At 53.3% G+C, this 26264-nt stretch overlaps 1 protein-coding gene across 4 annotated transcripts in view; it reads left to right on the forward strand.

The window, feature by feature from the left end:
- Window positions 1-26264, forward strand: part of ARVCF (ARVCF delta catenin family member) — a 50433-nt gene that overhangs the window by 6548 nt on the left and 17621 nt on the right. For all 4 annotated transcript variants that reach the window (XR_004620469.1, XR_004620470.1, XR_004620471.1 and 1 more), the window contains exon 3: window positions 22477-22704. Coding sequence is in view for 1 of the 4 variants with exons in the window: in XM_034643154.1 (XP_034499045.1) it covers window positions 22495-22704 (210 nt within the window). In the remaining 3 variants the exon portion in view is untranslated. The remainder of the gene's footprint in view (window positions 1-22476; window positions 22705-26264) is intronic.

Below are 26264 nucleotides of genomic sequence, written 5' to 3' on the forward strand. Positions count from 1 at the left end.
GAGGCTTGGCCAACCCAGCCGTGTGGATTCTCATTGGCACTGAGTAACCAGTGCTGTGCTGTGTGGTGAGAAGACAGTGGCCACAGACCTAGGAGACCCCAGGCTTCCAGACACCTCAGTGTTCTGTGCCAAGGGCTGTAGGACAGGGAGGGACAGGGCCTGGCTCCTTCTTCCCTTTTCCACATGACTGTGGGTGTGGGAAGCTGCCAGTTGGCTGGTGGTAGCCGTGCATCTCCTGCCACCTGGCGGTGTACCACCTGGGCCAGGCAAGGTCAGGCCACAAAGCTCAGTGGAAGGCTGTTGGGCCTCAGGTGGGCCTTTGGATTGGAATGAAGAGGCTCAGGCTGCATCCAGGGCTCAGAATGTGGCATTGTTTGTTGTACGGGTGACATGGTATCTGGGGGCGAGGTTGGCAGGGTGCTGGCCCCCACCCTGGTAACTCCTGGTAGGCCACCAAGCCTCAGGTTGGCCAACCAGCCAGACACCAAATGATAGCTGTGGTTACAGGGTCTCCCTTATCCTGCCCGCCACTCTTGCCTGGCCGTCCAGCATTGCTTTCTTGTTTCCTGTCCCTGTTTATTGCTTTCTGCCTCCTCCTTCTGGTCTTCTCCCAGTTTTTCTCTGGTCTTCTCTGTGTCTCTCTCTGCTTTTTCCTCTCTTTTGTTTCTGTCCTGTCCTTCTCGAGCATGGTGATTAATTATTCTTGTCTGCCACAGTGACTGACTATTCATGTCTGCCACGGGCACTAGAATTAATAGCTGTGGCATTCATGCCATCTCTGCTCTGGGCTGGGACCATTCCCCAAACTGGGCTCTGGCTAGGAACTCCCTGCTCTGTGGACCCTGGGGAGTAGTCCTGGCCACATCAAGAGGGAGATGGGAAGGGGGAGACCTGGCGACTAAGTTGAGATAAGGACTGATGGCAAGCACCTGTGTATCTCCCATACTCAACTTCGGCCATTCAGTACCCAGTTGCTGAGCTCCATGTCAGACACTGAGTGTTGTGACCCCATCAGACACAGACCTGCCCTAGGGGAGCCCCTGGCCTGGCCAAGAAGGCAGCAACAAACAGAGAAAGTGGCCAACCGTAGAACTGCAAGCTGGTGATGAGAATTGCGGGGTTCCCTGAGAAGGGGGAGCTGGAAGGGCGGTGAGGGAGTGATGCTGATACCTGGGGGCTGTGGGTGCCCTTCACTGCAGCCATGTCAGCACTGATACCACCTCCTGGGAACCTCCCCCCACCAGCCTGGCCTTGCCCCATGGCACCTCGTCATCAGCCTTTGCATAGCTGCGCTGAGCACGGCTGCGCTTCTGTGACCGCTGGACACATGCTGGGTTTTTTTGGGTTTTGATGTGTTTCTCAGTCATTGATGGGAATCTTTATTTTAAAGTATGAATTCTTCCCTCATTTGTGTGCCTGCGGCAAGTTCTTTCTCAATCTTTCAATTTTTGTTTATGATGGTTTTCATGTTCAGAAATTTTTCATATTTTGTGAAATTCAATGAACGTTTTCTTTTTTAGTTATTCCATTGTCCTTCCTGAGCACCTAGTCAGGTAAAGGCACCCCTGTTTTTTCCTGAGGTATTTCTAGTGTAGTTTTTTACATTCAAGGTTTCATCTGCCTAGAATTTGTTTTGATACAAATGTAAGTTGAGGATTTAACTTTGTTTTTCACTTTTATCTGAACCATTTTTTTTTAAAGATTTTATTTGTTCATTCATTTGAAAGAGAGCATGAGTGGGGCAGAGGGGCAGAGGGAGAGGGAGCAAACTCCCCGCTGAGCAGGGACCCAAGGAGGGGCTTGATCCTAGGACCCTGGGATCATGACCTGAGCCATAAGTAGACGCTTAGCCAACTGAGCCACCCAGGCGCCCCTGAACCATTTCCTGACTAACATTTTCTGTCACCAGAAGTTGGAAGCGTCATGTAATGTGTCCCCAAGTTTATGGTGTCCGCGGCAAGTGTCCAGCCCCTAGCCAGTGCCCGCTGCCTGATTAAAAAGATCAGGTTGGAGCTTCCCCTTAGTCAGTCTTTGTTCTCAGAAGTCATGGTTATTCTGCACGTTTACCCTACATGTGCTTGTTGGAAGAACTCTGTTGGGTCCCTCTCCCTGGGACTTCTGTCGGATTCACCTTGGACTTCACTCTTTGCAGCCAAATCAGCCCTCCCTGTGTGGGTCTGTGGTATGTCCTACACTGGCCTCCCCATGTCTCAGGGCTCTCACAAGAGAGCCTGTCCCCGCTCTGAGCACCCTTGTTTACTGAAAAGAGGTCCCTGCATGGTAAAGCCCCTCAGAAGCAGGGCACCTGCTGGTGTGGCTGGAGAGCCTGGTGCAGGATGGTTGTTCTCTCTCCTGCGCCACTCTCAGCCAGGCATCCAGGGACCTTTGTGATCAGACTCCTGGGTCACTTCCAGGTGGGCAAGTCCCTGGGGGAACCCCAAGCCCTTTCCCACCCCCACAGCCCGTGCTTCTCAGGCAAGGCAGAGGAAGAACATTCTACACAAAGGACTTGGGTTCAGACCCTGGCTCTGCTCACTCCATAGGCCTTGCAAAGGGCCTGGCACAAGTGGTGCCCGGCTGCGGTTCCGGCACGAGCGCCGCACCAGCTTCCCGCTGTGCCGTCCTTGTTCAGGCTGATTCACGGCTGCTGCTGTGTGATGCCTACGTCGTCCAGGTCCCCGGGCCCCCAGGTGAGATGGTGCTGTGCTGGCCTCTGCAGGCTCTCGTGGGCAGTCTCTATAAGCCCATGGTAGCATTTACCCCAGCCCTGCATTCACCTGGACCCCCAGCCCCAAGCTTTTCTTGTCCACAGGAAGGCTGCCCACTGTCAGGTGGGGAGATGGAAATGCCCCACCCCCATAGCACATCTTGCCAGGTTGACTTTGCAGCTGATGAGTTTGGTATTTCGAATATGTCTTTAGTTAAACTTTTTCTTTTCAAAATATTTTCACTCTCTGTGAAATTCTAATTAGGCCATTCATTCATCTGAATGTACTTGCTGCTCTCTGCATTTTGCAAGATAATGAGGCTGTGAGATGCTGCCATCCCCATGCTCTCAGGGCCTTCACTTTCTGCCCTGGAGGGAGATGCTGGCACCCCTACGGGCCATCCCTGCCTGTGGGATCTGGGCCACAGTGCCTCGGGAGTGGGGAGCACCGAGTGTACAGATGGGGAAAGTGAGGCCTGGGCCACTGAAGATGGTGTAGGTGAAGGGGTCTCAGCCCCAGCAAGGCCCACCCTTCACAAAACAGCATCTCCCTTCACCTCGTGTCACCCCAGCTCAAGATCAAGGCCAAGTGAGGTGCCTTCTAGATCCTGCTCCCCGGCTGTGCCTGAGGGGTTGAGAGCAAAGGAGAGGCCACGAGACTGACCCATAGATGCCAAATGACCAAAGCCCTCCATTTTGTTTTTTAAAGATTTTATTTATTTATTCGAGGGAAGTGGGGGGAGAGAGAGAGTGTGTGTGCACTTGCAAGGGGGGGGGGACAGAAGGAGAGTGAAAGAGAATCTCAAGCACACTCTGAGATACCAGAGCCCTATGTGGGCAGGCTTGATCTCATGACCCTGAGATCATGACTTGAGCTGAAATCAGAGAGTCAGATGCTTAACCAACTGAGCCACCCAGGCATTGCTCCACCTCCATTTTGCTTTTTTTTTTTTTTAATATTTTATTTATTTGACACAGAGAGAGTGAGCAAGAAAGCTCAACCAGGGGGAGCAGCAGAGGGAGAAGAAGAAGCAGGCTCCCCGCTGAGCAGGGAGCTGAATGCAGGGCTCGGTCCCAGGACCCTGAGATCATGACCTGAATAGAAAGCAGATGCCTAATGGACTGAGCCACCCAGGCACCCCTCCATTTTGCTTTTAAAAAGAAATTATAAATACCTGCTTGTTTATAGAAAATGTAGAAGATACAGAAAAGAAGGAAAATGAAATCATACCTGTTGCACCTGTACAGCCCAGCACCTTCTGTCCTCCCATGGGTTCCTGGAAGGTGATTTCCACATGTGCATGTTTAAGGGGGCTGGAGGTTCTAATTCCCATCCCACATCTCACCAGCATCTCCCGTGTTAGTGTTGGGATGCTTGGCCAGCACAGAAGGGTGGGCACCCTATTTTCAGGTAGTACTTATGGTTGGCTGTGCTGGTCCTGCCTCCCCTGGGCAGACACACCCATGTCAGGCCCCCTCTGTCCCTGGGGCCTGTGCGCCCTTCAGCTAAGAGCTCAGGAGAACATCCCATCGTGGATTCAAGCTGTTTGCAGTTCTCTACCATCAAGGCTGTTGCAGTGAATAACTTTTGCCCAGAGCTGTTTTTCTACATTTAAACAACCTGGACTTGACCTTGAGGTTCAGGTCAAGTGAACCTTGCTGGTGTGTATGTGTGTACATACATGCACACTCGTGCTGGGGACAGAGCCTTGGTGGGAGCCATCGGGTGCCAGTGAGGCCTGAGAGAGTGGCCTAAGGGTGGGCAGCCCCTGACAGCACCTCTCCCAAGAGATAGGTAGGCCCACTGTCTTCAGACAGCTCACCCAGGGACCTGCATAGGAGTCAGACCCACAAGGAAGGCAGTCTAGGAAGGAAGACCTCCAGTGAGGACCTCACTTCACCTCCTATCCCCTCTAGTGTGAAATGGGAACCCGGGTGTCCCAGCAGGCGTTTGTGAGGTGACACCACTCCTGGTGCTGTGCTGAGGAATGCAGGTGGTCAGGAGGCTAGGCTGAGGCTGGTCCCCGGCTCTGTGGGCATTGTACACAGTGGGTGCTAGGGCCTCCCCTCGCCCCTTGGCCTCTGCTCCCACCAGGCCATCTCACGCATACTTCCCCACGCCCAGGCTGATACCCGGGGGGTTTGGAGGCCTGGCAGTGCCAGCACTCCCACAGATGATTGCCTCCAAGGTGAGTCACTCGGACCCTCGGGGAGGGCACACTGATGGCTCTGGCGTAAGAGTAAAAGCTGCAGTGAGGAGTCTCGTCTGCACACAGTTGGAGGCCCAGGTCTCAAGGCACCTCAGCACCCCCACCCTTGTCCAGAGGACCATGATGGGGGAGGGGCACTAGGGCTCTGAGGATGTCAGCTGTGCCCCTTAGAGCATACCATGGGCTACCCAGGTCACCCACCATGGGTTAGGGTGGGGTCCAGAAGACCTGACAGGGCTGAGAGGGAAACAAGGGCAGGAAGGGGAGGGGTACAGGAGAGAGGAAGGGCAGGGATGTAGGAGTATAGGAGACAGGGCAGGTAGGAATGCACGGGGAGGTGGGGGTGCAAGGAGGCAGAGGTATAGGGGAAAGTGGGGCTTTAGGGAAGGTGGGGGTTCAGGGGAAGGCAGAGGCAAGGCTATTGGGAGAGAGAAGTCTATGGGAGAGGGTGGGGAATAGGAAAAGTGAAGGTACCAGAGAGATATGGGAGTACAGAGTGGAGGAGCCAGGCATGCAGGGGGAGGCAGTGATGTAGGGGGAGGTAAGGGCAGGTGTGCAGGGGGAGGCTGGGATGCTGAGGTCAGGAGGGAGGGCAGCAGGTGGTTGAAGGGCCCATTTAGGCCCTGAGATAATATGTTCTAAGTACCCTGGCCACATGCTGAGCCTTCTGAGGAGAACTGAAGCTGGGGAAGGGGCTTTCCTGAACACAGCATGAGAGGGCAGGTGTGGACTCTGGGATTCCTGACCCTCCCGCCCCCCTCATCAGTGTACACAAACTACCAGCCCCACCTGTCACCTCCTGCCCAGGGTGAGCGGCAGGCTTATTGCCACCCAGGGGGGTAGGCGACTTGTCCAGAGCCCCAGAGGGTGCAGGGCCATAGCTAGGACCACAGCCAGGGCAGGGACTTGTGTGGGACCAAACCTTCTTCTCTCTTGGGCCTCCCAGCATGGGGGTGGGGAATTACGATGGGGAAACTGAGGCTTAGCAAGCGGAGCTGGGCCCTGCTCCCAGGCGTGCCCCCAGGCAAGCACATCTTCCCTTTCCGCTTGACTTGGTGACAGTTCTCTGGCATTTGCCTGTCTGTAGGGAGCTACTGGTTATGATGAGTCTACTTCAGTATTTGTATTTGAAGAAAGAATTCCAGATGTTTCTTTGCCAAACCTTTGAAACAGGGCATTGGTTAATTTTTAATTAAGCCTTTATGCTTGTGAACTTTTGTCTTTATAAAAGGGCCAGGACATCTGGAGGTGTAGTGTTGCTGGGAGTGGGGGTGGGGGTGGGCGATGCCTCAGGGCGTGGTGCAGGGAAGGAGGCCATCTGTGACTATGACAGGGACAGCAGCCTGTGCCCCATGGGAACCCTGCGCCCTGGCACGTCCCCTTGCTTCTGGTAACTCTGTCCCCCTGCTCTGACTCCACTGCTCAGAGCATCCCTACAGTTGATGGGCAGGGGGACTGAACCTCAGACAAGACCTCAGGTCCGAGAACAGCAGGCTTGGGCAGGGGGAGGGGATGGGATGGGAGTGGAGGAGTGTTTGCTGTCCCCTTCCCCGAAGCTGGTGGGTGGCCATTTTAGCTAGGGCAGGGGAAGATCTTGAGCTGGCCCTGGTTCTCTTGCTCACTCCTTCAGCAAATATTTATCTGGTTTCTCCCCCCACCATGGGATCCCCCATGGCCTTCAGGATACAAGCCATATCTGGTCCCTGTGATGCCAGTGGCCCCTCTCCTTGCTGCACCCATCTCCAGACTCAGCAGGCTCTGCCTGGATGAGGGTCTCTGTGGACCCACTCCCTGCATTGTTTTAGATGCAGAGATGCCCTCAGCAAGGCAGCATTCTCCTGAGCCTTCAGGAGCCCAAGGCAGTCCTTCTTCTGACATTTCTCCAGTTTCTCGCAAAAATCGGCCTCACTATAGAACACATGCTCGGGTTCCTCAGTGCAGCCCAGGCCCGGAGCCACAGTACTCTATTGGTCTAGATACTCTTTTCTAGATATTCATCCTTGCTTCCTTCTTACAGCAGAAATAAATTGAGTAAGTGCCGTGTGCCAGATGCTGTGCTGGCTGCCACTCAGCTCCGGCCTGTAATCCCTCAGAGGCCAAGGTGGTCGCTTTCCCCAGCACCCCCCTCACCTTTGGTACCATATGTGGCAGCAGAAGAGAGTTTAGATTTGTTGTGTCGTTTGGTCCATGCAGAGGCCTAAGAGCGGGTGACTGAACTTCACAGTGTGATCCTGGGCTCACAGGTTAATTTTCTGTATATTCTTTAAGTCCTGTCCTCTCTAAACTATATCTATGAGGAATTTCTATTTCTGACATGTGAAAGGTAGTCAGAAATGCGTTGGTCATTTCAATGGGAACCTTGGGTTGGCGACTTAGATTCCTATGTGCTATTTTAGGTTTGTCCTAGTTTATTCATATTCATTCTTTTTTTTTTTTAAGTATTCTGGAATCATTTATCTTTTGATTCTGTTAGAGATTGTCTTGGTATTACTTCTGGGAGAGGTTTAGAAATAGGCAGAGAGAAAACAGGGAGCTTGTTGCAAGGGTGTTTTAGCATTTTTCATTCAGCTCTGATGCACTCATATTCATAGTCATTCTTTTTTGTTTAATAATAGAAGTATTTTAAAGCTATGAATTTGCCTCTGAGTATAGCTTTGGCTATTTCCCTCCGGTTTATTGAGATATAATTGACATGTAACATTGTCTGAGTTTACGGTGGAGACTGTAATGATTTGGTACACATATGTATTACAAAATGTTTACCATAGTAAGATTAGTTAACATATCCTTCATCTCACATAAATTACCATTGTTTTGTTGTTATGGTGAGAACATTAAACATAGCAACTTCTTTCATAGCAACTTCTAAGTATACAATACAGTATTATTAATTGTAGTCACCATGCTGTACATTAGATCCCTGGAACTTATCTTATAACTGAAAGATTATCCCCTTTGACCTGTATCTCCCCATTTCCCCACCCTTGTTCCCTGACAAGCACCATTCTACAACCCATATATTTTTATGTATGATGTTTGATTTTTCAGTGTTTCTAAATAGTCAACTTTGTGTGCTTAAATTTTTATCTTTTATCTATTTTATTTAAAAGAATGTTTTGCATATTCTAAGAACCGCAAGATGGCTCTTTTTAGATTTCTATTTTTATTTGGTAAAATACACAAAATTTACCATTGTAACCATTCTTCAATGTCTGGTTCAGTATTATTAGGTATAAGCACATTGTTGTGCAACCAATCTCCAGAACTTTTTTGTCTCGCAAAATTGACACTCCGTATCCATTAATGAACATTAATGAACCCATTACCCCCTCTCCCCAGCCCAACTCCTAAAAGTGGAATAATACAGTGTTTGTCTTTTTATGATTGGATTATTTCACTTAGCATGATTTCTCAAGATTCATCATGTGGCATGTGTCAAAATTTCCTTCCTTTTAAAGGTGGAATAATCTTCCATTGATAATAGCGTCCCATGATCCATATGTGTGTATCACATTTTGTTTATCCATTCATCTGTTGGTAGGCGCTTGAGTTGCTTCACCTTTTGGCTATTGTGAATAATGCTGTTATGAGCACACGTGTAAAATACCTCTTCAACACTGTGCTTTCAGTTCTTTTGGATATATACCCAGAGGTGGAATTGCTTGATCATATGGTAATTCTATTTTTAGTTTTTTGAGGAACCACCATATTGATTTTCTTAGTAGCTATGCCATTTTACATCCCACTAACTGTGCACAAGAGCACCAATTTCTCCACATCCTTACCAAAACCTGTTGTTTTGTGTTTTTGAGAGTAGCCATCTAATGGGTGTAAGGTGACATTTCACCGTGCTTTTGATTTGCATTTCCCTAATGTTAGTAATATTGGGCATCTTTTCATATACTTCTTAGCCATTTATGTATCTTCTTTGAAGGAATGTCAGTCAAATCTTTTCTCCATTTTGTAACTGGGTTGTTTGTTTTTGTTGTTGTTGAGTTGTAGGAGTTCTTTATGTATTCTGGATGTTAATCCCTTATCAGATATATGTTTATTGATTTTGTACCCTACAACATAAAAATCTTTCTGCCATTCTCTATATTGCCTTTTTACTCTGTTGATTGTGTCATTTGAACAGAAGTTTTTATTTTTTTATTTTTTTTAATAGATTTTATTTATTTATTTGACAGAGATAGAGACAGCCAGCGAGAGAGGGAACACAAGCAGGGAGAGTGGGGGAGGAAGAAGCAGGCTCATAGCGGAGGAGCCTGATGTGGGGCTCGATCCCATAATGCCGGGATCACGCCCTGAGCCGAAGGCAGACGCTTAACCGCTGTGCCACCCAGGCGCCCCTGAACAGAAGTTTTTAATTCTGATATAGTTTGATTTATCTATTTTTACTTTTGTTGCCTATGCTTTTGGCATCATATCCAAGAAATCATTGCCAAATCCAACATCATAAACTTTTTCCCTATGTTTTCTTCTATGAGTTTTGTAGTTTCAGGTCTTATGTTTAGATCTTTGATGCGTTTTTAGTTAATTTTTGCATATGTTATAAAATGTTGTAACTGTATTCTTTCCCATGTGGATATCCAGTTTTCCTAGCACCATTTGTTGAAAAGACAGTTCTTTCCCCCATTGAATGGTCTTGACAACCTTGTAAAAAATAGTTGATCATATATATATGAGGATTTATTTCTATTCTGTTCCATTGGTCTGTATGTCTGCCTTTATGCCATGACCATGCTGTTTTCATTACCAAAGCTTTGTAATAAATTTTGGGCTCAGGAATTGTGAGATCTCTAACTTTGTTCTTTTTTATGATTGTTTTAGCTGTTCAGGATCCTTTGAGATTCCATATGGCTTTTAGAATGGAGTTTTCTATTTCTATAAAAAAATGCCTTTGGGATTTTGATAGGAACTGAATTAAATTGGTAGATCACTTTGGGTAATATTGACATCTTAACAATATCAAGTCTTCCATTCCATAAGTATGAAATGTCTTTCCATTTGTGTAGGAAGGTCATCTTTAATTTCTTTCAGCAAGGTTTTGTAGTTTTCAATGTGCAAGTCAAGAAAGACTTGACTTCTATTTTTAGCATAGCCACTAAGAAAATCAATAAGGTGAAGAAACACCTTAGTTAAGTTTCTCTCTAAGTTTTTTGTTCTTCTTGATGCTATTATAACTGAAGTTATTTTCTTAATTTCCTTTTGAGATTATCCATTGTGAGTGATTTCTGTTTATTGATTTTGTACCCTACAACATTACTGGTTTATTAGTTCTGAGGGTGTGTATGTATGTGTGTGTGTAATCTTTATGGTTTTCTACATTTAAGATCATATTATCTGCAAACAGAATTTCATGTCTTCCTTTCCTGTTTGGATACATTTTTTTCCTCTCTCTTGCCTTCTTGATCTAAGATTTCTAATAGAAGAGGACTTGAACAGAAATGGCAAAAGCAGCATCCCTGCCTTATTCTTGATCTTAGGAGAAAAGCTTTAATTCTTTCATTACTGAGTATGATGTAAGCTGTGGTGCATGTGCAAGATGAAGTGTAGCATACGTAGTATGATGTCCTTTTTAGGTATGGCCCTTATCATGTCAAGGTGTTTCTTTCTATTCCTAGTTTTGTGTTTATATCATAAAAGAGTGTTGAATTTTGTCAAATGTATTTTATGCATCAACTGAATGATCATTTTCCCCCATTATTTTGTTAATATACAGGATATTATGTTGATCGATTTTCATGTGTTGAGCCATCCTTGCATTCAGGAATAAATCCCATTGGTTGTGGCGTATAATCCTTTGAATATACTGCTGAATTCAGTATGCTGGTGTTTTGTTGAAGATTTTCACAAGAGCTGTTGATCAATGGTTTTCTTTTATGGCTTTGGCATCAGGCTAATTCCAGCCTTGTAGAATGAGTTAGTAAATGTTCCTTTCTTGTCAATTTTTGGGGACAGTTTGAAGATTTATGTTAACTCCTCTTTGAGTATTTGTTAGAATTTGAGTATTATTAGAATTTGTTAGAATTCGCCAGTGAAGCCATCTTACTGGGAGGGCTTTGGTTACTGATTCCATCTCCCTGCTAGTTATAGGTCTGCTCAGGTTTTGTTTCTTCATGGGTCACTTTTGGTAGATTGTGTGTTTTTAGGAATTTGTTCAACTAGGTTATGCAGTTTGTTGGTGTATAACTGTTCATAGTATTCTCTTACAATCTTTTTATTTTAAAATATTATACAGAGAAGAGATATACTGAACACAAGAGAGTGGGGTGTTTTTGTTTGTTTTACATTTTTCAAGTTTATTTTTAAGCAACTGAATTTGTAAAATTAAGGTAACTAAAAATGTTCCTTTGTTTTTCTTCATTCTTTCTCAGTTTCGCGAGTATAATTGACCGGTTTACAAGCTACTTGGTGTGCACATCGTGGTGATTGGATAACAAATATATTATGAAAGGGCTCCTACCATCTAGCTAATGAACACATCTGTGATATCATGTCTTTTGTGAGTGTGTGTGTGTGTGTGTGTGTGTGTGTGTGTGTACGTGAGCCTGTGTGTGTAGTGTTTGGGTTTGTTGTTGTTGTTATTTTTGACTTGGTTGGACTTTGTTTTGCATTTCATGGATTCATACCTAATCTCTTACACTCCTCAGTCCACAGATCCACAGATATCCTGAAACAGTAAAAATACTCCCCACAGGCAGCTTGCAAAGGATGGCTAGGGACAGCTGAAGTCATCTTAAGGCAGACAGCGTAGCAGGGTCTTACTGGAAAATACATTTCAACCTCTCAGCAGCCCTTGTTCCCCGAGGCATGTGGTCTGGAGCTTTTGCCTAGGGTGGGGTGACAGACACCCAGTTGAAATACCCAGTTAGCCTGGAATTTTCTGGGCAGCCCAGGGCTCCCGGCAAGCCATGTTTGCGCCCTCCCAGGGAAAGATCCATCACTGAATGGCATATCATGACTGAAAATCCAGGAGTTTCACCATGAAGTTTCCTTAAGGAATTTCAGAGCTGGCTTCACTGTTTTAGAGATCTTGAGTTAAGGAGGCCAGGCATCTTGTTGAACAAAGCTGTCAGCTATTCACAAGAGATGGTGAGTGGGCAACAGGATGTCCAGCTGACATCTGTGGATGGACCGTGTCCAGCCCCTCCAGGATGCGGACAGCCTGGCGGAGGACGCAAGCCCCTACTTCAGCGCGCCTGGGAACGTTCGCTGGGCCCCAGGTCAGGCCAGGCGTGCCTCCTTCCCGCATCGCAGAGCCCACCTGGGATGTTTAGGAAAGGGGTGGAGGCCTCAGCCTACCAGGAGTGAATTGTAAAATGCCGGGGAGAGACACGTGCACACTTTTCTGAGCTGGCGTTCTGGATGGCAAGCTTTGATTCCGACCTGTACGCTGACGAGCCCGCGAGGGGCCTTCTCTCTTGAGGGTGCTTTCTGACTGTTTTGTTGTGTGGAAGTTTCATCCTGGGATCTATTTTCCACATCTCTTGTCGTCTGTCTTTCATCAACTTCTTGTCATTTTCTGCTGGTTTGGAAGGACTGGCCTGAGCTGGCTTTCTGCCACCTCACTGTGTGCAGATTTGTTGCAGCGTCCTGTCTGCCGCTTGCTCGCCGCCTCTGTCCTGGCTTTCCTTAAATCTGCATGGGGGGGGGTGCCTGGGTGGCTCAGTCGTTAAGCGTCCCCCTTTGGCTCAGGTCATGATCACAGGGTTCTGGGATCGAGCCCCGCATCAGGCTTCCAGCTCAGAGGGAAGCCTGCTTCTCCCTCTCCCACTCCCCCTGTTTGTGTTCCCTCTCTCGCTGTGTCTCTCTGTCAAATAAATAAAATCTTAAAAAAAAAAATCTCCATGGGGGCCTCGTCGTTTATGATCACTCCTTCCCGTGATGGTCTGTCCCCAGTTCATCAGTTCAACACTGTCTTCCATCCTTTGAGGACACATGTCAGCTCTTCCCTAGTACTTGTGCTAATAAGTGGGCTAAATAGAATTCAGCGAAAAGCAAGTTTCTCAGGTCCTCCAAGGGCAGTAGGATTCGCCCCCGGGGTGCTGGTGTTCTGTGGGCAGTTCTCTGCTGGCTGGGTGCTTCTGTCCAGGGTCCATGGCCCAGCCACCCTCACCTGTCACAGAGAGACTTTGGTGTGGACCAGAGGCTGGAGCCACTTGCAGACTGTGGTGTCACGGACAGGCCTGGCCTCAAGTCTTGATGAGGGACAGCCTTGCAGGTGTTCAGGACAGTAATGGGGTGTAGGATGCTGACCCTTACCAGGAGCCACAGTGGCTAAGGAGTGCTCATCCTACCTTCCCCTCCCGCAGCAAGGAGCTGCAGGACTTTCAGGCCACCCGCCGCCCATTTTCCAGTGGGGCAGGTGAGGTCCCACAGGGCAGCAGTGGTGAGCTCAGCAGCAGCCACATAGTGTGGATGCGTGTGGTTGTGCCTGTGGGTGCATGGTGCATCCCTGTGGGTGTGTGCGCGTGTTTGTGGGGATGGCTGCCCCAGGTGCCTGCAGGTGAGTTTCAGGAGGTCCCCAAACTGTATGCACGCCTTCTGCAGTGTCTCTACATCCTTTTGGCAGGGAAAGGACACACAGACAAGTCCCGCTCCCAGCAGGCTGTCATGGTATGTGTGGGTGGTGGTAGGGGGGAGCCAGAGGGGACACTGCAAGGCCTAGAGTCTATGCTGGGTGGGGGTGGGGTGGAGCCCCCTGCCCTTTCCCACTGCGTTATTTGCATATAAAAGGGGGGAGTCTGTTACTGGCTGGAGATTGGTGGTGTCTGGACCTGTTGCCATGGGCACGCCAGCTTTAGGAGCAGCTGAGCTGGCTCCCAGCCTGGAGGGGGGTTAGGTTAGCAGCAAGGCTGGTGTCCAGCTAAGCTTCTGGGAGGGCAGGGATGTTCCTGGGGGCCCAGAAGAAGCCTAAGGTGGCCATGGTCACCTGGTTGTTGGCCCTGGGCAAGAGCAGACTAGAGGGGACCTGGCCCTTGGATGCTGCGGGACAGGAGCAAGGCTGGAAGGGCCTGGAACCTCCCTCTCCAGGGCATACTCTGCTCTCTCGCCCACACTCACCTCTGACCCATCCAGAACCGGATGGCCACAGCCACCCTACCTCTGCCCATGGCGGCTGAAGGGCCTTCCTGCCACCTGTGGTGCTTTTTGGCCCTGTCCCAGGCGCTGGGCTGTGGGTGCTGTGCTGGCAAATCCCGGCGGAGTCTCCCTGCTTGAGTCCCCAGTGTTGTTCTTGATGAGGGAGGGAATGAGTGGCCAACTTCCATGCACATCTCAGTGTTCCTGGGAACCTCCTTCTGGTGGCTGAAGACAGTCCTCTTGAGCCCCAGGCCCCATCTCCCTGGATGGCAAAAACCTGGGCTGGGCTTTGTTGGGAGCCTCCTTGGCTATAGCCCCCCCCCCCCGCCCCCGGGGCTGTGGAGAAAACTGACCTGGTATTGCTGATGACGGTCCAGTGCAGGCACACTGGTGCTGCAAGCAGCTAGCAGGAATGTGACAGGAAAAGCAGGCGGGGTGGGGGGGGTGAGGTGAGGGTGTTGAGGGTGCTTGTTGACTCAGAGGGGCACTGCCGTGTCAGGGTTGGCCCCTTGGCAGCCTCCCCGGGACCTGCGTAGATCTGCCCACAAAGGGACTGATCTCTCCTGGGGCCGGCTCTGCCTCGTGCGGCTGCCCCAGGGGCCGTGACCCCCCACCCCAGTGGCTTAGTTAGCAAAGCTGCAGTGGGTCAGGCTGAGGTTGCTTGGGGAGGGCTGCCCGGGCAGGGCGCCCAGCACGCAGGGGCACTGCCAAGTGCCTGGTCAGCAGCCGTCAGGGTGGCAGGGACCCACAGGCTGGGATGGGGAGGGGTTCCTGGGCTGGGGCCATCTCCAGGGCTGGGAGCCCAGTAGGGTGAGCTAGGGCCCTAACAGGGCAGCCTTGCTGGGGTGGGGAGAGGAGCGCTCTGTGCTGGGTTCCATCACCAGGCCCGCATTGCCCTCAGGGTCTTATCGCCCCTAGCTTGGAGCCAACTACACCACAGGGGTTTCTCTTGTCCAAGGCTGTCTTAAGGTTGTGGCTGCAGCAGGCCCGCCCCAGGCCGCACAGCTGGGCCAGCTACATTCTCCCTGGGGGAGGCAGGCAAAGACAGGGACCCCCTACAGCAGGGGAAGGCAGGTGAAAGAAGCAAGGGACGGAGAGCTGGGGTAGGCCTGGATGCCATGGGCAGCCCTCTCAGCAGACGTGGTGCCAGACTTGGTGTCGCCTGACCTGTCTGCCCCCCAAGCACTTCCTGTGCCCAGTTCCCATTGGGTCCTGAGCCTGGTGGCTCAGTTCCCATCAGGTGGGAGTTTTCCCCACTGTCAGTGCCTTTTCTTCTTCTTCTTTTTTTTTTTTTAAGATTTTATTTATTTATTTGACAGAGATAGAGACAGCCAGTGAGAGAGGGAACAAGCAGGGGGAGTGGGAGAGGAAGAAGCAGGCTCATAGTGGAGGAGCCTGATGTGGGGGCTCGATCCCACAACGCCGGGATCACGCCCTGAGCCAAAGGCAGACGCTTAACCGCTGTGCCACCCAGGCGCCCCAGTGCCTTTTCTTCTTATCTAGGCAGAGCATGTTCCTTGTCAAAATGATGGGAAAGATGTGGAAAATCCCCCAGACTCTAGCAGACAGCTGTGGGGCTCATCCCAGGCACCCTTCTGTGGGCAGCTGGGGCAGGTGGCACTGAGGGGGGGATCGGGCCCCGCTGCTAATCACCAGGCTCTGCCACCCTAGCTTCCTTGGCTCTGCAGCCCAAGAGGGGGTGGCTGGGCTCAGGGGCCCTGCCTCACCCCCCAGAGGCTTATTGGTCACAGGCTTCTAGGGGCTGCACCTCCATTGCCCCTCAAAGGGGCTTTGTGCCACCACAAAGAGGCTCTGTCCCTCACAGAGAAGCCTGGGTGTTGCCATGGTGACAGAGGGGGCCAGGAAGAAGGGGGTCCACCGTCTTGGGGGGGAAAGGGCGTTCCTAGTGTACACAGGCCAGTAGCCAGTGCGGTGACTGCTGCACCCGCCTTGCTGCAGCCCTTGGCCTGGCCAGACAGCTGCCCCAGCTATACTTTAGTGGGGCCATGAGGACATTTCATGGACACCTTGGCCCCTTGGTGGGAGCTAAGCTCCCAGGCTCTGGTGCCAGTCAGATCCGTCTGCTTTTGGTCCCAGCCTGGCTTTGAGCCTTTGAGCCCCAGCCCCCTCCTCGGGAATGCCTTGGTCCCTGTGCCCACTGCAGGTGTGGTAGGGTGGAGCTCTGAGCCTGGGCCCTCATAACTGCCCCACCATGCTGCTCTGCTGTCCTTGAGATGGAGAGGGGGATGGGGGGAGTGTGAGCCTCTGCTGGAAGGGTTGGGGGAGCCACTCAAGGTGTCTTATTGGCATTGGTGTTGGAAGCAGTTGGGCAGTACCCCACACAATAGGATACCCTGGGGCTTGACCCCCGTTTCCCCTCTCATGGCTGAGGTGGAGTGGGTGGGCTGCTGGTTCAAGTAGAGAGGGCACTGTGACTGCCAGCCCCCACCCTCCCCATCTGGAGCTCTATGGCTCCCCACCCCTGGGCTGGCGGCTACAGGAACCACCAAGGAGGTGAATCCTGCTGCCTATACCCCACACTTGGAGCCTGCAAGGTATGGCTCCAGGGCTGTGGCTCCAGCTGGAATCTGGGTCAGGTACAGGAGGGATAGCAAGGGGGCTGCCCTGAATCCCAGCCTGGGGCCCTGGGGAGAGCCATCCGCCCCCATCCCATGAGTTCTGATAGAGGCTGTTCCCAGGGAACTAAGGAGACTTGGGGAGTGCCATAGTTGGCACAGGGAGCAAGTGTCTGTGACCTGTCCCAGTGGGAATCTCAGGTCACCCCTTTGGGTGCCTCTGGTGGTGGCTCCCTGTGGCTTAGGCCTCCCACCGAGGAGGGGCAACAGCTGGGATATTCACCTGTCTCTGCATGTCTGGCCTGTGCTTCCAGCTCCAGGCTCTCAGCTCCCAGACCTCAAGCACCCTGGGCCCCCACAGGTGTCCCTGCCTTGACTTGACCCTGAGCCTCCTACATCAGTACCACCACAGACCCTGGTCCTTCTGGACCACCTCCCCAGTGGCCCCCCTGTCCTGGGGCTAAGCAGTGCTGCCGTGGACCTGGCCTGCACTTGGCATAGGGCACCCACTGGCACAGGGGAAGACTGTTCTCCATGCACATGTGCGCCATCTTCCATATGATCATCAGATGTGTGCTGCTGGGTGTCCATGTGGACGACCTGGGGGCAGGTCACTAAGGGGCCATCTGTCCCCCACCCCCACCCCCACCACAGGATCTGGTCCCTTACAACAGGGATGCCTCCTCTGCTGGGGAAATCTAATTTCCGGGCTGAATCCAGTTACCATTCTGCCAGCTCCCTGAAAGTCCCTCTGCTTCCTTCGGCCTGCAGGTGGCACTGCCTAGGCCCCTGGGGAGCTGAATTCCCAGGCCACCTCCTTCACTCGCCCATCTGCTCGGGCAGGCAGCTTCTTTTCTGTCTCTTCCTTACCTCTTTTTTTTTTTTTTTAAAGATTTTATTTATTTATTTGACACAAAGAGAGAGACAGCGAGAGAGGGAACACAAGCAGGGGAAAGGGAGAGGGAGAAGCAGTCTTCCCGTTGAGCAGGGAGCCCGATGCGGGGCTTGATTCCAGGCCCCTGGGATCATGACCTGAGCTGAAGGCAGACACTTAACCGCCTGAGCCACCAGGCGCCCCTCTTTCTTACCTTCAATTGTAGCAGTAACTCGGTGCCTCCCTGAACACTGGCAACACTGGAGGGTGCAGCACTGTGCCACCCAGGGTGTCTCAGCGACCTGAGATGTGCCTCCTTGTAGTCTTTCCTCAGGGCTTGGGCACCCTGCTGGTTTCCATGCTTACTGCTTTGCCTCTTATATCTCTGGCCACATCCGTTGTTTTTAGCCTTTACTCAACTGGAGTTGGGGTTCTGGTTTTTCCTTATTGATTTGCAAGAGTGCTTTATAGATGAAGGGTGTCACTTTACTACCGGATGTTCCAAAGACCTGATCCCAATGTGTCCATTATCTTTTGGTTGTCTTTGTATCTTTTTCTCCCACTTTCTGTTATGGAAAATTACAAATGCTCAAAAGTAGAGGGACTAGTGTGATGCCCCCCCCACCATGTGCCTCTCACCAGCTTCTGCCGTGATGAAGGCAAGGTCTAGAAGTAAAGTCATTGCTTGTCTTTCATCTGAAACGCTCACTGCATATGTTACTGTAAATGGTGTCGCTTTAAAAACCAAAACCAAAACACCATAACCACAGTCTGTGACGCTGTTTTGGGGGGATGTACAGAAATGCTTCGTTCTCACAAAGTTTGGCTGGTCTGTCTTTCCTTGGCACTTTGTCCCACTGCTTTGAGGTTAAGAATAGCCCCCTCCCGGCCAGACACCCCAGGCCCTACACTGACTTCCGAGCAACACTGTGGTCCTGGAGGGGATGGACAGACATGGACTCTGCCCTGTGTGAACTCCCCGGCCCAGGCCTCCTGCTCAAGCCTTGGCTTAGTGCCCATCCTTGTGAGCTGGCCAGAAGCTATCCCTGCAGCTGTGGGCACCATCTGACCACAGAAGGGGTGACAGGGTAAAGATGGGCCCCCCCGAGGCCTGGCCATTAGTGTTGGGAGCAGGTCTCTGTGCTGGCAGTGTTGAGGGTGGCGGACACAATGCCCTCCCAGGCAAAGTGGGCTTTGGAACCACCAGGCCAGGGTTCTGCTTCTGCTCACACCATTTCCTTATCTAGATGGGTGGGGGTGGGGGGTGGGAGGGGCACAATGAGGTTCAACCAGTGGCCAGTTCTCTCTCTCCCCTCTTGGAGGACAGCTGGCAGTGTGCCGATGGATGGCCGGCAAGGAGTCGGGACTGGAGCCCAGGCCTCCTGCCTGCCTCCCCCTGCCGGCCTGACCCTTAGGAAATTCCTCTAATTCCTCAACCCGGATTGGACTCAGGCCCCATAATTTGATTTTCTGGAGCAGGGTTTGGCTGGACTCCTTGTGAGGAAGAATGTCTGGGTCAGCAGGAAGATGTCAAATGTGGGTTTAGCTTTCGGGGGAAGGATTGGCGTCTCCCCCTAGCTCCTCTGATGGTGCCTTTGCTTTCCTGACGGACCAAGTGTTAGCCACAGTTGTGCCCCAGAGTGTTCAGGGTCCATGCTCCCCCTGCCCAGCAGCATTTCAGAGCCTTGTTCTTATCTACCCACCCACCCATTCATCCACCCATCTGATTCTCCACCCGCCCCCACTCACCTACTTATTCACCTGCCCATCTGATTCTCCACCCACCTCTCCACCCCCCACCGTCCTCTCGCACAACCACCTCCTTACCCTCCTATCCACACATCCATTCACTCATTCTTCCGTTTCCCCTTCCATCCAGGCTCCTGTCCTTCCCTCCCTTCATCCACTCAGCAGTCTGTCCACCTGGTGTCACTCGTGGGATGTCCAGGCAAAGATAGGTTTACCCCAGGTTCACTACCTTCATTCCTTCCTGGGACCAGTGAGGCTGGCTCTGCACTGCATGTTTGTCCGTGGGTGGTCGGGCATGGTGAGAAGCAGCCTCCGCCAGGGACTACAAAGCCAGCAGCTGGGGTCTGGCTGAGGGTTGTGAGGGGTCTGCCTGATGGCAGTGTGGGGCCCTTGCCAGGTGAATGGAAGCTGTGATGACACTGGCCAGAGAGGAGAGCAAGGGTCAGCTGAGACCCCCGCAAGCATGGCACTTCCCCGCTGGCCTCAGGCCCTCCCCAGGATTGAGCCCCTCCCTGATGCCCCTCTGGGGATGATGTCTTTAAAGTCTCATGGTCGATCTTAAAAATTCATGTACAGGGATGCCTGGGTGGCTCAATCCATTAAGCATCTGCCTTTGGCTCAGGTTGGGATCGAGTCCCGTGTCCATCCATCTGTCCGTCCGTCAATTGGGCTCCCTACTCAACAGGGAGTATGCTTCTCCCTCTCCCTCTGCTTGTGTGCGCTCTCTCTCTGAAATAAATAAATAAAATCTTTTTTAAAAATCATGTAAAATTTACTTTCCATGTCATCACATATTTATTGTTTTAATATAAAAATAGCATTTTGAGTTACCATCAGAAAAGCCGCCTTCTGGATTGCTGGCCTGGCTCACCTGTACCCACCCGTGCTCCCATGCACAGGCCATACACCTCGGACCCAAGAAGACCACCATGTCAGGGAAATAGGCTTAGGTCTTCCCTGCTTCCTAGATACCCCCAGGCAGCAGCCTGCCTCTTGCGTACCCCAGGGGCTGCCCTGAAGGCCATCGAGGTGAGGAGGCTGTGGACTTTGGGCCCAGCATCCCCACACACAGGCAGATGGAGGGGTGCACCCTCGGGCTGGGGCGGAGAGCATGGCTCTTTGTGGATGGCTACAGGGTACTCTTCCTCCAAGCTGGCTGGCATTTGGGGGTGTCTCCTGGGAGACACACAGTCATTTAGCTCTGGCTGAGAGAACTGGGAAATGGGAAGGTCATTGTAGGGTTTGGCTACCTTCTAACCATAGCCTTAGATTTCTGGGCCCCTGGCTGACCCCCAGCCAGAGGGAGGAGGCCCCGTCTGTGGGGGGTTCCTTGGATCCCAGAGCTGGAACACCCTGGAGGACCCAGGGCAGGGAAGCTGGAGGCTGGGGCTGCCCTCTCCCCTACTGTCTCCAGGGTCTGCAGCCCCGGCCTGGTCTGAAGGGGAGCCTGAGGTCAGTCAGAAACCCATGTCTTAGCATAAGGAAGGAGGAAAGTCATGTCCTAGGTATGAGGCCCACAGATGTCCTACCACAACCTCCCAGGCCCTCGAGACCCATGCTGCAACCAAGGGCTTGAGTGACCTGGCTCCACCCCCTGCCCTACCTTGTGCTGCCCTCCAGGGAGGAAGACCCCACCATGCCTACCTGGGGCCACCAGCTTCAGTCCATGCATGCACAAGACCTACTCTACTGTTTGGGTGGCACCGAGTGTGGGGCCGCGTGCATCGGGGGCCTGTACCCAGGGACAAACATGCCATGCTGTTTGTCCCTTATTCCCTGCTGGCCAAAGAGTCCAGTCTCTATCTCACTTTCCTTATCCCCACCCAAGCTCCTCCCCTCCCCCTGTGATGGCCACCGCCTCTCCCAGCCCAACATGCTGACTTCGCTGCCCTTCTGCTGGGTCACACTGACAGTTTTATTTGTGTGACAGGTGCTGGGAAAATGAAGCTTAGCTTCTGGGACCTATACTGGCCTCTTGTTTCACTGGGCCTTGGTTTCCCCAGCTTCACAGTGGGCTGGGCTCCATGGTGTCTTCCCCTCTATATACACACATGCCCCCAACCCTGTCCCTGGCTCAGCTGGTACCAGTGGCCCAGCGAGCAGCAGAGCTGGTCTTGCAAGGGTGCTGCCCACTGCGCTGTGTCTCTAAGCTCAGGCCCTGTGTCGTGCAGGGGCCCCAGGGCCAGCAGAGTCAGCCTCAGCTGGCTGGTGTGGGCTGGGCCGGGAGGAGGCCCCGAGCAGTGCTGGGCATCGCACCACACCCCAGTGCCCAGCAGTGTGGCCACATGGCCTGCACCCCGCCTACTGGCCTGCTGCTGTACACAGCTCTGTGCTCCACGTACCTCCCCTGCTTCTTTTTGCTCATGAAGAACAACTATGCCAGGCAGCCAGGGAGCAAGCAGCGAGGAAAGTGCTGGCTTGTGGTTGCAGCTGCTGAGTCCCTGCCATCCCGACCCACCACCCTGGGGCCTTCAGGGGCAGCACTGGGCAGGGACCCAGCCAGGCCTGACCCTGCCCACAGACTGGGCCTCAGACGCCTGGGACCCTGCCCTTCACCTTCCCTCCAGGTCAGGCATGAAGCGCATGGGCCACTTCTGAGTGCAGAATCTCAACCAGGCTGTCCTTGATTTTTATTCTGTCATGTGGGTAGGTAGCATCCTTGTTCCCAGCCAGTGTGGCTGTGAGTAGAGGCCTAACTGCTGGTTTGCAGGCCAGTGTTATCCCCTCACCTGCCTAGGCGTCCCGCCCACCTGGCGGCTGTGGCATGGCTTCTCTCTCCCTGCCCGCTGGTGCACCAGCTCTGCCACACCAGCTGTGTGGCTATGGCTGGGTTCCCTACCTTCTCTGGGCCGGAGCACAGCCTCCGGGAGTTGGGCCTGTGCTGGCCCCATGAGGTTGGGATGAACTGGCATGTGGTCTGGGCAGCAGAAGGCCTAGGAGGTCTGAGAGGTGGTCACACCAGCTCTTCCTACCCTTCCCTTCCCAGAGGGCTCTGGAATGCCCACAGTCAGTGGTTCTGCTGTACCTGGCAGGAAGCAGGGGCTCCCAGCTCAGAGCCCCACAATCCACAGGGAGGGAGCCGGCTGCTTCCGGCCAGTCTCAGATTAATGGCTTTTAATTTAGAATTTAATCAATGCAGCTTCTCTCTGGACAGCTGGATGCTCTGGTCTGGGAGTGAGTCGTATGATCTATGAGTGGGGTGGGTATGGGGCCTGTGATGGCCTCTCTGGGCCTCTGTCCCGGCCCCACCCTGACCTTGCTCTGCTTTGCCTGCAGCCTGCTGGCATCCTGGTCATGGAGGACTGCAACGTGCACTCAGCTGCCAGCATCCTGGCCTCGGTGAAAGAGCAGGAGGCCTGCTTTGAGCGACTGACGCGAGCTCTGGAGCAGGAGCGGCGCCATGTTGCCCTGCAGCTGGAGCGTGCCCAGCAGCCTGGCATGGGCAGTGGTGGTGTTGGCGGTGGGCAGTCCCTGCCAATGGCCTGGCAACAGCTGGTCCTGCAGGTAACACCCCAGTGACTCCGGAAGGGTGAAAATGGCCAAGTAGGGAAACAATCAAGGGGCCTTGGTGGACCATAAGCCAGTATTGAACGGCTTATTGCAAGATATCCTGGCGCCTCTGAGGAGGGGAGGAAAGCGGGATCCCAAGGCAGCTGAAGTCTCATTTGGGCGTATAGGACACCATGTGATGAATGGGCAGGACACAGCCCAACCCTCAGAATGGCGCCCTCCACTCAAGTGAGTCCTCAGAGCCCAGGTAGCTGGGCAAGGTCTATTCTGGTCAGCTCAGCAGTCATCCTGGTGACATGGAGGGTTTTGCCAGCCCTGGAGTCTGCTCGCCATGGTATCCTCCTTCGTTGCATGCATCAGTGAGTCAGCCCTAGGGGAAGGCTTGAGCAAGGCCCCGGGCTCTGCCTACGGCTCAGAGAGTGACCTGGAGCCTCAGTTTCTCCACCAGCCAATGCCCTTAAACTGGGCTCAGGCCCGGTTCAGCCCTAAGAGGCGTGAAGCCCTGTCTGCTCTGTGACTAGGCCCTGAACACTCTAAAGTCAGGAGTAAATGGCCTGGACCCCTCCCTCCAGCCACTGTACCCCAGTGCCTGACCTGAATTGAGCACCTGGTTTATGGGGTGGTAGGGGCAGAACAAGAAACCGTGGAAGGCCTGGAGTTTGGTGTGATTTTTTGGTTCATATTACTGACTGAGGCACAAGGCAGGGGATAGGCAGGGCAGAGCTGTCCCAGGAGCCAGGAGAAGGAGGGCCCTGGGTGGGAGTCCACCCTACAGACCTCCCACTGTTGCCCCTGCTCAAGACCAGACCCAGAGGCCTAGGGGACCGTGGCCTACTGAGTCCCCAGTGTTCGCCACAGAGTGACCCTAAAGGGCCCTCCCAGGGGTGTTCTGTTTCTCTGGCTCAGCTCCCTGAGCAGGGGTAGCACCATTGCCCTCCTAAACCTGGCAGCCAGACCTCCTCCCAGTATGTCCCCCAGCACGTCCTCTCATCACTGGGCCCTGACTTCAGGGAACGAGACAGGCTGTTGGCAGCTTGGGGCAGCCTGCACCTCTGTGGCTGGAGAGAAAGGGAGCAAGGTATTGGTCTCAGTTGAGACTGACCCAGTTGGGCCAGCTTTGCCTAGCCAGGGCATGTGGGGCTCAGAAGCAGTGGCCCACGTCACGTCAGGGGACTTGGTGAGTGACCTTTACCCCCAGAGCCTTGATGGTCTCATCTGCCAGTGGGCAATGCACACACACAACCCAGCGTGGTATACAGTCAAAGTCAAAGACGTGTCTCCAGAGGGCCCAGACACCATTGGGAAGCTGTCTTTCCAAGCCTTTGGTGCTGAGGTGGGCCAAGGAGCTAGTCCACAGGAGGCCAGGACTGAGGCAGGGTGGGTCTAGGTGCAAGAGCCACCCCCACCACCACCTGGATCTCAGGCACCCCAGACGGTGAGGCCTGCACCCCCAGATGTGGTGGGGAGTGGAACAGCCCAGCTGGGCCACATAGGGACAGTGGCAGTCAATGACCTCAAGGCCATCCTTCAGGCGCCAGGCCTCTTTCTGGCCCTCCCAGGCCGGAAAGGGCTTTAGCCTCCAGCCCAGAGGGCACTGCTGAGGGTCAGTGCCCCCACAGAAAGATGTTCCCATAGCCTGGAGCTGCCCTGGCCTCCTGGGGGCTGTGGACTAAAGGCCTCAGGCTATAACCTCTCCCCGCCCACTGTCCTCTTGGCCTGCCCTTGGTTTTCTGTCTCTTGGGAGGAGATGGTTTTCTCAGGGTGAGATGGGAGAGAGCATGTGTTCCCAGGGCTGTGGCTGGCCTGGCAGGGCTGATGGGACATTGGGGGAGGTGGGGCCACATCCGCTGGCCAGGCCTGGCAGCCCTGATGCCAAAACTCCTTCCCAGATTTGTCTCAGCAGGAGATGCCTAGTGACCTACCTGCTGAGCCCCAGGGCTGCCTGGAGCTGGTCCTCAAGGTCAGCTGGGGTCTGTGAAACTCAGGGCCAGTGGCAAGGCAGGTCGCTGGGGCTAAGGGTTTGAGAGGCCAGGGGCTACTGCTGTGCTCCCCAGGCTGCACCACTGTCCTGGCCACCTGCCTTTAATCCTCCAGCAGGAAGAGCTCCCCGCTCCAGTCACCTGGCTGGAGCAGTGCCAGCCATCAAGCCCTGTGTGTGTGTTTGTGTGTGTGGTCGGGGGGCGCGGGGGAGCCTTTAGGGACCTGGCCAGCCCTGAGTTAGGCCAAGGTGGGTATGTGGCTGGGGCACTAGCAGCTGGTGAAGTTTGGGGGAAGGTAGAAGCAGCTGAAATGTAAGTTTCCTCAGGGCAGTGGTCCAGTCTTCCTGCTGCTCCTGTTCCAGGTGGCTCCTTGTGGGGCTGCCACGAATGCAAGATACAGGGGGCCAGTGGTCAGGGCAACTCACCCCTGTGTTGGTGGGGAAACGGAGGCTCCAAGGGCATGCAGTGGACACCCAGAGTGCTTGAGCGTGCTGGCTGCATGGCCTATGTACATGGCATGTCCAGGAAGAAGGGTAGCCCCTGGGGGCGGCTGGATTTTCCTAGTGGGGTCTGGGGCAAAGCAGGAGGGCAGGCAGGAAACCCAGGCCCTGCCCTCCTTGCTTGCCAAGACCCATGGAACCTCCTTGCACTGGCCCTTGCCCTTGTCCTTATTCATCTTGAGCCTAGTTTCCTTATTCGTGATACAAGAGGCATTGGCTTGCCTTTGTGGGGTATGACCCAAGAGGGACCCAGCCCAGCCCTTCTGGGTCTGAGTTTTCATCCAGCACAGCCAGACTCTCCAGGTGTGGCTGTACCTTCCTGTCATGCCTGGTTTGGAGAAGTCCTGATTAACCAGCCACTGTGATACCACTCCCCGGCCCCCTGCCCCAACCACTTCCCAGTGGATCAAAAGCATGGAGAGAGCGCCTGAGGCCCTCTTGGCCTCGGAAGCTTTCACCCAGTGTCACCCAACTGCTGAGCCTCTCCACACATACCATTTGATCTGCTCTGACACCCTAAGAGGATGGGGGAGATTCTGGGCCTCTGGGCCTTGATGGGGAGAACCCAAGACAAAGTGTATCAGTGCCAGGTCCATTTGGCAGGCCCCAGATGAGCTCTGTGGAGGCACTTACTTGGGGGGCAATCCTGGGGGTTTGGGCAAGGGCCTGAGGCCAGACCTGGGAGACCCGAGAGACCTTGTCATGCTGACATGGCTGTAACTACTGTCTGATCAGCCCTCATTTCACAGCAGGGGGAAACTTATCCCAGTCAGGAAGAGCAGCCTGTGCCAAAGAGGATGGCTACACTGGCCCCAGCTCTGCCAGAACTCAGTTTCCCTAACTCTACAGGGGGAGGGGCCTGTGAGCTCTTTTACTGGAGGCAAAATGAGGCGTGGGAAGCAGGACTCGGCCAAAGTCATTCGGCGGGAAAATGTCACCCCGCAGGGGAAGCGGAGGGACGAGGAGTCCAGCCCGGCTGCCGGGAGTTAGGAGCGACCCCGGCCCCACCCTGGCAGCCGAGCTGCGCTCCGTGCGGGTGGGGGGACGGGACCTTGCCCCGCCCCAGGCCCCCGCC

This window comes from Ailuropoda melanoleuca, chromosome 14 (assembly GCF_002007445.2).
Source record: "Ailuropoda melanoleuca isolate Jingjing chromosome 14, ASM200744v2, whole genome shotgun sequence".
In the NCBI taxonomy this organism is placed as follows: Eukaryota; Metazoa; Chordata; class Mammalia; order Carnivora; family Ursidae; genus Ailuropoda; species Ailuropoda melanoleuca.